At 48.0% G+C, this 12,464-nt stretch overlaps 2 protein-coding genes across 5 annotated transcripts in view; one reads left to right on the forward strand and one right to left on the reverse strand.

Moving 5' to 3' along the window:
* The window catches only part of LOC137378680 (uncharacterized protein KIAA0513-like), a 215,786-nt gene that overhangs the window by 184,388 nt on the left and 18,934 nt on the right, over positions 1 to 12,464 (forward strand). The gene's annotated exons all lie outside the window — the stretch shown is intronic.
* The window catches only part of LOC137378679 (uncharacterized), a 48,635-nt gene that overhangs the window by 35,086 nt on the left and 1,085 nt on the right, over positions 1 to 12,464 (reverse strand). For 3 of the 4 annotated variants that reach the window (XM_068049001.1, XM_068048999.1, XM_068048998.1), the window contains exons 2-5: positions 9,285 to 9,493; positions 4,857 to 4,955; positions 4,588 to 4,689; positions 358 to 468 (exon numbers count right to left, since the gene is read on the reverse strand). In XM_068049001.1, the coding sequence (XP_067905102.1) occupies positions 358 to 468; positions 4,588 to 4,689; positions 4,857 to 4,955; positions 9,285 to 9,493 (521 nt within the window). The remainder of the gene's footprint in view (positions 1 to 357; positions 469 to 4,587; positions 4,690 to 4,856; positions 4,956 to 9,284; positions 9,494 to 12,464) is intronic. The other variant, XM_068049000.1, reaches the window with a different exon arrangement.

Genomic DNA, 12,464 nt, shown 5'->3' on the forward strand with positions numbered 1-12,464 from the left:
GCGAGTTCTGTGTCAGCGTGAGGAGGCGCTAAGCGACTGGGATACTTCCCAGCGAACATTTTATAACTTATTTTCCTTCCCCAATTGTCAGATACAGCTTTGTACTACTGTAAAAACTGGACAAGTTGCAGCTGTATATAACACACTCTCCTGGTCTGGAAGACTGGAGTGCAGCTTCAGTTACACAGAATAATGGGATGGAATGGGAGTGGTTTCCACCTGGGAAGGTGGGTGGTGGGGGTGCATCTCCCCCGGGGAGGGGTGGGGGAAGGAGGGTCTCTCCCGGGTAGGAGGGGGATGTCAAGGAAGGGGGAAGCTCTCCTCCAGGGAGGAGGGCTGTGGGTGTCTGGTGCTCACCTGATCAATCCTGGGCCGGGGTAGGATGCTGTCCAGCCTCTCCAGGAACTCCCACAGCAGCCTCCGAGTCGAAGCCATGAACCGGGTGCCATACTCCTCCTCCAGCTCATCCTTCACAGAACAAACAACAGCAACAGCACGCTCAGTCACTTCACACTCATCTGTTCTGTTGATACTGGACTCACAGATGGGGCAACACATTCTTTAAACCCATTACAGATACACGGAATAGAGCTTAGCCAAGATCCGAGGGACACAAGGCTTTCATGCAAACTAAAGCAACAGGAAAGAGCTGTTTGGAACTCGCAACCTCAGATCGAAGGACATTGAGGGGGGATTGAGGGCTGAACCACATTCACATATTCAAACCCTGTCTCAATGGTCACACTCTGGCTTCCGAGTGAAAAAGCTGACGGTACAAGAACCAATCCAGAGGCTGGAGCACAAAACTTAGGCTGACACTCCAAAGTGGTGCCGAGGGAGCGCCGGACTGGCGGAGGGCCGGGGCCGAGGGAGCGCCGGGTTTGTCTTTTGGCTGAGACGTTAAACTGAGGCCCCGGATTATGTCCACCTGAGAGGGCAAAGGTTCCACATGGATGTGGAGGGTGGGCTTGGGAGGGGCTACATTCCCCTCCAATGCTTCAGGCGGGATAGAGAGGGAGGTAAAAGGGGTGGAGGAGTTGCATTACTGGTCAAAGAGGATATCACAGCTGTGCTGAAGGAAGGCACTATGGAGGACTCGAGCAGTGAGGCAATATGGACAGAACTCAGAAATAGGAAGGGTGCGGTAACAATGTTGGGGCTGTACTACAGGCCTCCCAACAGCGAGCGTGAGATAGAGGTACAAATATGTAAACAGATTATGGAAAGATGTAGGAGCAACAGAGTGGTGGTGATAGGAGATTTAAATTTTCCCAACATTGACTGGGATTCACTTAGTGTTAGAGGTCTAGATGGAGCAGAATTTGTAAGGAGCATCCAGGAGGGTTTTCTAGAGCAGTATGTAAATAGTCCAACTCGGTAAGGGGCCATACTGGACCTGGTGTTGGGGAATGAGCCGGGCCAGGTGGTTGAAGTTTCAGTAGGGGACTACTTTGGGAATAGTGATCACAATTCCGTAAGTTTTAGAATACTCATGGACAAAGACGAGAGTGGTCCTAAAGGAAGAGTGCTAAATTGGGGGAAGGCCAACTGTACCAAAATTCGGCAGGAGCTGGGGAATGTAGATTGGAAGCAGCTGTTTGAAGGTAAATCCACATTTGATATGTGGGAGGCTTTTAAAGAGAGGTTGATTAGCGTTCAGGAGAGACATGTTCCTGTGAAAATGAGGGATAGAAATGGCAAGATTAGGGAACCATGGATGACAGGTGAAATTGTGAGACTAGCTAAGAGGAAAAAGGAAGCATACATAAGGTCTAGGAGGCTGAAGAAAGACGAAGCTTTGAAAGAATATCGGGAATGTAGGACCAATCTGAAACGAGGAATTAAGAGGGCTAAAAGGGGTCATGAAATATCTTTAGTAAACAGGGTTAAGGAAAATCCCAAAGCCTTTTATTCATATATAAGGAGCAAGAGGGTAACTAGAGAAAGGATTGGCCCACTCAAGGACAAAGGAGGAAAGTTATGCGTGGAGTCAGAGAAAATGGGTGAGATTCTAAACGAGTACTTTGCATCGGTATTCACCGAGGAGAGGGACATGACGGATGTTGAGGTTAGGGACAGATGTTTGATTACTCTATGTCAAGTCGGCATAAGGAGGGAGGAAGTGTTGGGATTCTAAAAGGCATTAAGGTGGACAAGTCCCCAGGCCCGGATGGGATCTATCCCAGGTTACTGAGGGAAGCGAGAGGGGAAATAGCTGGGGCCTTAACAGATATCTTTGCAGCATCCTTAAACACGGGTGAGGTCCCGGAGGACTGGAGAATTGCTAATGTTGTCCCCTTGTTTAAGAAGGGTAGCAGGGAAAATCCAGGTAATTATAGACCGGTGAGCCGGACGTCAGTGGTAGGGAAGCTGCTGGAGAAGATACTGAGGGATAGGATCTATTCCCATTTGGAAGAAAATGGGCTTATCAGTGACAGGCAACATGGTTTTGTGCAGGGAAGGTCATGTCTTACCAACTTAATAGAATTCTTTGAGGAAGTGACAAAGTTGATTGATGAGGGAAGGGCTGTCGATGTCATATACATGGACTTCAGTAAGGCGTTTGATAAGGTTCCCCATGGTAGGCTGATGGAGAAAGTGAAGTCGCATGGGGTCCAGGGTGTACTAGCTAGATGGATAAAGAACTGGCTGGGCAACAGGAGACAGAGAGTAGTAGTGGAAGGGAGTTTTTCAAAATGGAGACGTGTGACCAGTGGTGTTCCACAGGGATCCGTGCTGGGACCACTGTTGTTTGTGATATACATAAATGATTTGGAGGAAAGTATAGGTGGTCTGATTAGCAAGTTTGCAGATGACACTAAGATTGGTGAAGCAGCAGATAGTGAAGGGGACTGTCAGAGAATACAGCAGAATATAGATGGATTGGAGAGTTGGGCAGAGAAATGGCAGATGGAGTTCAATCAGGGCAAATGCGAGGTGATGCATTTTGGAAGATCCAATTCAAGAGTGAACTATACAGTAAATGGAAAAGTCCTGGGGAAAATTGATGTACAGAGAGATTTGGGTGTTCAGGTCCATTGTTCCCTGAAGGTGGCAACGCAGGTCAATAGAGTGGTCAAGAAGGCATACGGCATGCTTTACTTCATCGGACGGGGTATTGAGTACAAGAGTTGGCAGGTCATGTTACAGTTGTATAGGACTTTGGTTCGGCCACATTTGGAATACTGCGTGCAGTTCTGGTCGCCACATTACCAAAAGGATGTGGATGCTTTGGAGAGGGTGCAGAGGAGGTTCACCAGGATGTTGCCTGGTATGGAGGGCGCTAGCTATGAAGAGAGGTTGAGTAGATTAAGATTATTTTCATTAGAAAGACGGAGGTTGAGGGGGGACCTGATTGAGGTGTACAAAATCATGAGGTTTAGACAGGCTGGATAGCAAGAAGCTTTTTCCCCCCAGAGTGGGGGATTCAATTACTAGGGGACACGAGTTCAAAGTGAGAGGGGAAAAGTTTAGGGGGGATATGCGTGGAAAGTTCTTTACGCAGAGGGTGGTGGGTGCCTGGAACGCGTTGCCAGCGGAGGTGGTAGACACGGGCACGATAGCATCTTTTAAGATGTATCTAGACAGATACATGAATGGGCAGGAAGCAAAGAGATACAGACTCTTAGAAAATAGGCGACATATTTAGATAGAGGATATGGATCGGCGCAGACTTGGAGGGCCGAAGGGCCTGTTCCTGTGCTGTAATTTTCTTTGTTCTTTGTTCATATTCCAGAGGCTCTGAGGCAACGAGCTGAGGTTTCCTTGTTCCCAACTGCCACCCAACAACCTCGCTGCATAGTGTGCGTACAGCCAGTGGGGTTGGGAATCGAGTGAGGATATTAAATCCCCACCCCACCCCCACCAGTTAAATAACCGGTCTGCCAGTCACCAACAGCAGGAATGGCTGTTTAACAGAGCTACCGGGGGCCAGCCTGTCCCAAGTCCCAGGAAAAGGTCAAGAGGGGAGAAGGGAACAAAACAGCAAAACAAATTGTGTACTTGAAGCAGCGCGGCACCCACTGGCACACACCATTATTCACCATGAAGTCCCCACTGGCACACACCATTATCCACCGTGGAGTCCCCACTGGCACACACCATTATTCACCGTGAAGTCCCCACTGGCACACACCATTATTCACCACGGAGTCCCCACTGGCACACACCATTATTCACCGTGAAGTCCCCACTGGCACACACCATTATTCACCGCGGAGTCCCCACTGGCACACACCATTATTCACCACGGAGTCCCCACTGGCACACACCATTATTCACCGTGGAGTCCCCACTATCACACACCATTATTCACCTTGGAGTCCCCACTGGCACACACCATTATCCACCGTGGAGTCCTCACTGGCACACACCATTATTCACCGTGGAGTCCCCACTGGCACACACCATTATTCACCGTGGAGTCCCCACTGGCACACACCATTATTCACTGTGCTGGAGTTTGCTGGAGTCCCCGGCACAGCTGGACCAGGAAGCACACCACGAGGGGACTGCTCCTGTCAGAGAACAGGAGTGTGGGAGGGACGGCAATCCAATCAGAGTCTCAGTCTGGTGCCCCAGCCTTACCTGTAGAAAGTGTTCCCGATAATCTTTGTCCCGGATCAACAACAGAACCAGTTTGCGGAACTGCAGCCGGCACTGCCTCTCTTTGACAACATCTTTCCTGGTCTGCAGGGATACAACGGAAAGGATTACACGTCATAGTCAGTGCCTGTCCCTGACCGCCCCATTCACCCCCCCCTTTCCCCCCACACACACATCTCTTGCACCCCCACGATCCCTCACTCCTCCCCAGGAACTAGGGAGAGGCGGGTCATGCACAAATCACAACTTACCGCCTTGGGGTCATCTGGACCAGCTTTGGGGAAGAACCGGTCGAGAGTCTGAAGGATGTCCAACAAACTTTGTCGCTTCACAAACATCTCCATCACCAGCTGGATAGGGGTAGGAATTCAGAGAGAAAGCCTGTTGATATCACACTGCATCACACAGAAAAAAGGACAATGATACAGCCTCATCTTCTCGAGCTGACCCAGCCAGCTTCACAGATAGTACTGTCATTTCCAAGTGTAATCTAAACTTGTGACGTGCGTTTCATTAGAATAGCGCAGGAGGCTGAGGACAGAGGTGAAAATGGAAGTGGAGAATTAAAATGACAGGGAATGAAGCTCAACATGGGCTCAAGGAACAGCAGCTCATCTACTGAATAGGCACTTTACAGCCGTACGGGATCAACACTGGCTAGAACAAATTCAACGATAAGGTCCCAGGTAAGAGCTTAGCGTGCAAAATTAAAGCACATGGGATTGGGGTAAGGTACTGATGTGGATAGAGAACTGGTTGGCAGACAGGAAACAAAGAGTAGGAATAAACGGGTCTTTTTCCGAGTGGCAGGCAGTGACTAGTGGGGTACCACAGGGATCAGTGTTAGGACCCCAGCTATTCACAATATATATTAATGATATAGATGAGGGAATTAAATGCAACATATCCAAGTTTGTAGATGACACAAAGCTGGGTGGGAGTGTGAGCTGTGAGGAGGATGCAGAGAAGCTCCAGTGTGATTTGGACAGGTTGAGTGAGTGGGCAAATACATGGCAGATGCAGTATAATGTGGATAAATGTGAGGTTATCCACTCTGGTGGTAAAAACAGAAAGGCAGATTATCTGAACAGCAATGGATTGGGAAAGGGGGAGGTGTAGCGAGACCTGGGTGTCCTTGTGCACCAGTTGTTGAAAGTAAGCATGCAGGTGCAGCAGGCAGTTATGAAGGCAAATGGTATGTTTTCCTTCATAGCGAGAGGATTCAAATACAGGAGCAAGGACGTCTTGCTGCAATTATACAAGGCCTTGGTGAGACCACACCTGGAGTATTGTGTGCAGTTTTGGTCTCCTTATCTGAAGAAGGATCTACTTGCTATAGAGGGAGTGCAGCGAAGGTTTATCGGACTGATTCCTGGGATGGCAGGACTGACGTATGAAGAGAGATTGGGTCAATTAGGCTTGCATTCGCGAAAGTTTAGAAGAATGAGAGGGGATCTTATAGAAACCTACAAAATTCTAACAGGACTGGACAGACTAGATGCAGGAAGGATGTTCCTGATGGTGGGGGAATCCAGGACCAGGGGTCACAGTGTAAGGATAAGGGCTAAGCCATTTAGGACTGAGATGAGGAGGGATTTCTTCACCCAGAGAGTGGTGAACCTGTGGAATTCTCTACCACAGAAAGCAGTTGAGACCAAATCATTAAATATATTCAAGAAAGAGTTAGATATATTTCTTAGGGCTAAAGGGATCAAGGGATACGGGGAGAAAGCGGGAACAGGCTACTGAGTTTGGATGATCAGCCATGATCGTATTGAATGGCGCGAAGGGCCGAATGGCCTACTCTTAATCCTATTTTCTATGTTTCAGATCACTGCCCCCCCACCCCCATGTTTTCAGATGGCAACTGCTGGTGATAATTCTGCTATTTCCCATTTCCACCTCCTCTAGACATATCTTTAGTTTCTTCGCTTCCCCCATTACCATCTCCTTTTGCCTTACACCATCATTCCTTTCGTTAATTAATCTCTCTTGCCTTCCATCCTATCATAGACCTTCCCGTTTGTTCTTTCCTCCCCTCTCCCTGACTCTGTACTTTCTTAAAACCTGTTACATTGCTAACTTCTTCCAGTTCTGATGCAAGGTCACTGAGCTGAAATGTTAACCTTGTTTCTCTCTACAGATGCTGCCAGACCTGCTGAGTATTGAGTCAGAGTCGTACAGCATAGAAACAGGCCCTTCGGCCCACCGCGTCCATGCCGACCATAATGCCTATCTAATCCCACCTGCCTGCATTAATTCCATATCTCTCTATGCCTTGCTCATTCAAGTACCTGTCCAGATGCCTCTTAAATGTTGCTACTGTTCCTGCCTCCACCACCTCCTCAGGCAGCTCATTCCAGATACCCACTATTCTTTGTGTGAAAAACTACCCCTTTGATCCCCTTTAAACCTCCTCCCTCTCACCTTAAATCTATGCCCTCTAATTTTAGTCACCCCTACCATGGGAAACAGACTCTGGCTATCTACCCTGTCTATGCCTCTCATAATTTTATATACCTCTATCATGTCCCCTCTCAGCCTCCTTCGCTCCAGGGAAAACAGACCCAGCCTATCCAATCTCTCTTTATAACTCAAGCCCTCCAAACCAGGCAACATCCTGGTGAATCTTTTCTGCACCCTCTCTAGCTTAATCACATCTTTCCTGCATTGCGGCGACCAGAACTGCACACAGTACTCCAAATGCGGCCTAACCAACGTTTTGTACAACTGTAACATGACGTCCCAACTCTTGTACTCAATGCCTCGGCCAATGAAGGCAAGCATGCCATACACCTTCTTCACCACCCTGTCTACCTGTGTTGCCACTTTCAGGGAACTATGTACTTGCACCCCAAGGTCTCTTTGCTCAACAACACTCCCCAGGGCCCTGCCATTCACTGTATATGTCCTGCCCTGGTTTAACTTCCCAAAATGCATCACTTCACACTTGTCTGCGTTAAATTCCATTTGCCAATCCCTTGCCCACTTTCCCAGTTTATCTATATCCTGTTGTAACCTTAGACAACCTTCTTCACTGTCAACTATACTACCAATTTTGGTGCCATCTGCAAACTTACTAATCATGCCCCCTACATTCACATCCAAGTCATTAATATGTATGCTAAACAACAGAGGGCCCAGCACTGATCCCTGTGGCACACCACTGGTCACCGGCCTCCAATCTGAAAAACAACCCTCCGCCTCCTATCACCAAGCCAATTTTGTATCCAATTGACTAGCTCACCCTGGATCCCATGTGTTCAAACCTTCTGGATCAGCCTACCATGCGGGACCTTGTCAAAGGTCTTGCTAAAGTCCATGTAGACAACATCCATCGCCCTGCCCTCGTCAATCCTCTTGGTCACCTCCTCAAAAAACTCAATCAAATTCGTGATGCATGGTTTCCCACGCACAAAGCCATGCTGACTATCCCTAATCAGACCATGCCTTTCCCGATGCATATAAATCCTGTCTCTCAGAATCCTTTCCAATAACTTTCCCACCACTGATGTAAGGCTCACCGGCCTGTAGTTCCCTGGCTTATCCCTGCTGCCCTTCTTAAATAAAGGCACAACATTAGCTATCCTCAAGTCTTCCGGTACCTCACCCATGGCTAACGATAATACAAAAATCTCTGCCAGGGCCCCAGCAATCTCCTCCTTTGTTTCCCATAGCATCCTAGGATACACCTGGTTAGGCCCTGGGGATTTATCCACCTTAATGCACTTCAAATACTCCAACACCTCCTCCTTTGTAATCTTGATATGCTCCAGGATATCAGTGTTCCCTCCCTTGAACTCCCCAGCTTCCATGATCTTCTCCACGGTAAATACAGACGAGAAATATTCATTTAAGAACTCGCCCATTTCCCGTGGCTCCACACATAGATTGCCACACTGATCCTTAAGGGGACCTACTCTCTCCCTAGCTACTCTTTTACTTTCAATATACTTGTAGAATCTTTTAAGATTCTCCTTTATCTTATCTGCCAGAGAAATCTCATGGCCCCTTTTCACCCTCCTAATTTCCTTCTTAAGTGTAGTCCTACATCCCCTATACTCCTCGAGGGACTCGCTTGATCCCAGCTGCCTATACCTGACACATGCCTCCTTCTTTGTACTGATCAGACCCTCAACATCCCTCGTCAACCAAGGTCCCCTAAACTTGCCAGCCTTGCCCTGCCATCTAACAGGAACATGCCGGCCCTGAACTCTTCCTATCTCACTTTTAAAAGCCTCCCACTTGCCAGACGTCCCTTTACCTGTAAACAGCCTCTCCCATTCAACTTTTGAGTTCCTGTCTGATGCCATCGAAATTAGCTTTCCCTCAATTTAGGACTTCAACCCGAGGACCAGTCCTATCCTTTTCCATAACTATCTTGAAGCTAATAGAGTTATGGTCACTGGTCCCAAAGTGCTTCCCCCACTGACACATCAACCACCAGCCCAGCCTCATTTCCCAAGAGGAGGTCACGTGTAGTCCCTTCTCTAGTAGGGCCATCCACATACTGCTTCAGAAAACTATCCTGGACACACAAATTCTTCCCCATCTGATCCCTTCGCACTAAGGCAGTCCCAGTCAATATTAGGGAAGTTAAAATGTAGCAAGACTTTTAAATTCTCCTTAAATTGCTTTAAGGAAACTGCAGCAAAAAGTGGGAAGATCCCAGTTGATACCTTGGCTTTGAAAGCAATGCAGAGTTTGAGGTAGTGACGGTAAGTGACTAGGCCTGCAGCTTGTTGCCAGATGATATTCACAAAGTCCAGGACACTCTGGTAATGCTCTGTGCAGTGCCTTTTCACACTGTTCCATAATGCGGCAGAGGTTATACGAAGTGGCAGAGCTCCTTGATCAGGGATGTCGATATCCTGCCCCTCTAGGCAAACTGCAAGAAAGTTAAACCGGGAATAACAGGTCCTGATTAGTAATGACACCCTGGGATGGGCACATGGAGCAGGCAGGTCACTGCTTTGGTCTCCAGCCTGTGCTGAATCCACCAATCTTGGCCAGGCTTGGTTATGATACACTCACAGTCAAACAGCCTGCCAACACTCACTGTCTGCAAAGAATGGCTACTTGAACAAGGTACTGGAAGCTGTCAAGAGTCTGTGAACCTGCATCCTAGCAAGAAACAGCTCCTTGAGGAGAGGGGGAACCATTAAACAGATGGTAATTTCTGGGAGGTGAGTGTGGTGGGGGCAGAACAGAGGCCAGCGATAGGGGACGGAGATGAGGAGAAATTACTTCACACAAAGGTTTGAGAACTTTTGGAATGCTTTATCCCAGAGGGTTGTGGACGCTCCATTGTTGAATACATTTAAGGCTGGGATAAATCGAGTTTTGGTCTCTCAGGGAATCAAGGGATACGGTGAGCAGGTGGTGGGGTAAGTTGAAGCCCGAGATCAGCCATGATCATATAGAACGGCAGAGCAGCCTTACGGTCTACTCCTGCTCCTATTTCTTATGTTCTTATGGGAGGGGGTAAGCGGCTGGGTAGGGGGGTTGGGAGGGTGGTCAGAGCAGAGGTTATGAAATAAAATTGTTGAACTCAGTGTGGAGTCCGGAAGGCTGCAAAGTGCCCAGTTAAAAGATGAGGTGCTGATCCTCGAGCTTATGTTGAGCTTCATTAAAACATTCGATTAGGCACTTTACAGCCTTCCAGACTCAACAATTACACATCATCACCACAGCTCCCATTGCTTTTCTTTTTTTCAGACAGTAATGATTCAGCTATTTCCCACTTATTCCTCTTCTAGACCCATCTTTTGTTTCTTTACTTGTCCCAAAATCACCCCCTTTTGCCTTGCACCATCATCCACCTTGTCATTCATTCACTCCCAACTTTCACCCCATCACAGACCTTCCCCCCCACCTTTCCCAGGTTCTCCCCTTTCCCTGCCTCTGTACTTGCTTAAAACCTGTTACATTTCCCAGCTCTGAACAGTCAGCGACCTGAAATGTTAATTCTGTTTCTCTGTCCACAGACACTGCCAGACCTGCTGAGCACTTTATTTTTTTTTTTCAGATTTCCAGCCTCCACAGTATTTTGCTTTTGTGAAACGAGCTTGATATTCTTTATAGTCTACTAGATAATCCAGAGACTCTATAACAAGGCCCAGTCCCCAGGGCGATTGCTGAGAGCAGGCATAGACTGGGAGATATTCTCCTGGGAGATTTCACACAGCCTAGTGAAGCCTCCAGCAAACTCTGAATGAACTCCCTCACTCACTTGAACTGAGCTGCTACTCAGACAGTTTCCAATTAACACCCAGTCTGGTCTCAGGTGCATGTGTATAGGATTACCAGTGGATCCACTCCTTGATACACCTGTTGCCGGGGTAAGAGTCTATGTTGTGACACAGGGAAAGTGCTTGCTCTGGAAGCAGAAGTTATAAGGAAACAACTTGCCGATTTGCCAATCCAAGGAGCTCTGTGGTGGTGTTTCAAAGCGCATTGCCCGAACACAGTGACAAATACAAATCGTGATACCGAGCAGTGAGCTGGTCGATCATGAAGATCATCACCGCTGGGCAGTATCCTGTCCTTGCTATTATCCACGCCCTCACTTAACAGGATTCACTGCATAGTGTGATTGGGAGCGGAAATTCTGGCAGCTTTCCCTCCCTCTCTGAAGTCCCTACCGCTGCCCCAACAGACCAGGAAGGGAAGCTGCAACCTTCCTGGTTCGTGTCTCTCACTTATCACTTGATAAATTCAAGTCGCACAGATGAGGTGAGAATGGTCCTTAGTTGAAGGTTTGCTCAGTCTTTGGGCATTCTTTATAACCGTAGTGCAGAACCCAGCTTACAACATGCTTTATGTCAATACACAACATAAAGTCATAGAGTTATACAGCACAGAAACAGGCTCTTCGGCCCACTGTGTCCTGGCCAGCCATCAAGCACCTATCTATTCTAAAATAAAACAGAAAGTGCTGGAGAAACTCAGCAGGGCGGCACAGTGGTTAGCACCGCAGCCTCACAGCTCCAGCGACCCGGGTTCAATTCTGGGTACTGCCTGTGTGGAGTTTGCAAGTTCTCCCTGTGTCTGCGTGGGTTTCCTCCGGGTGCTCCGGTTTCCTCCCACATGCCAAAGACTTGCAGGTTGGTAGGTAAATTGGCCCTAGTATAGGTAGGTGGTAGGGAAATATAGGGACAGGTGGGGATGTGGTAGGAATATGGGATTAGTGTAGGATTAGTATAAATGGGTGGTTGATGGTCGGCACAGACTCGGTGGGCCGAAGGGCCTGTTTCAGTGCTGTATCTCTAAAACAAAGGTCTAGCAGTATCTGTGGAGAGAGAAGCAGAGTTAATGTTTCAGGTCAGTGACCCTTCTTCAGAACTGGTAGATATCAAGCCTATCTATTCAAATCCATTTTCCAGCACTTGGCCCGTAGCCTTGAATGCTTTGGCGTTTCAAGTGCTCATCTAAACGCTCCTGAAATGTTGTGAGTGTTCCTGCCTCTACCACCTCTTCAGGCAATGTGTTCCAGATTCCAACCACCCTCTGGGTGAAATTTTTTTTCCTCAAATCCTCTCTAAATTTCTTGCCCCTTACCTTAAATCTATGCCCCCTGGTTATTGACACTTCCACTAAGAGAAAAGTTTCTTCCTATCTAACCTATCAATGCCCCTCATAATTTTGTATACCTCAATAGGGCAGCACAGTGGCGCAGTGGTTAGCACCGCAGCCTCACAGCTCCAGCAACCCGGGTTCAATTCTGGGTACTGCCTGTGTGGAGTTTGCAAGTTCTCCCTGTGTCTGCGTGGGTTTCCTCCGGGTGCTCCGGTTTCCTCCCACATGCCAAAGACTTGCAGGTTGGTAGGTAAATTGGCCATTATAAATTGCCCCTAGTA

This window comes from Heterodontus francisci, chromosome 17 (genome assembly GCF_036365525.1).
Source record: "Heterodontus francisci isolate sHetFra1 chromosome 17, sHetFra1.hap1, whole genome shotgun sequence".
In the NCBI taxonomy this organism is placed as follows: Eukaryota; Metazoa; Chordata; class Chondrichthyes; order Heterodontiformes; family Heterodontidae; genus Heterodontus; species Heterodontus francisci.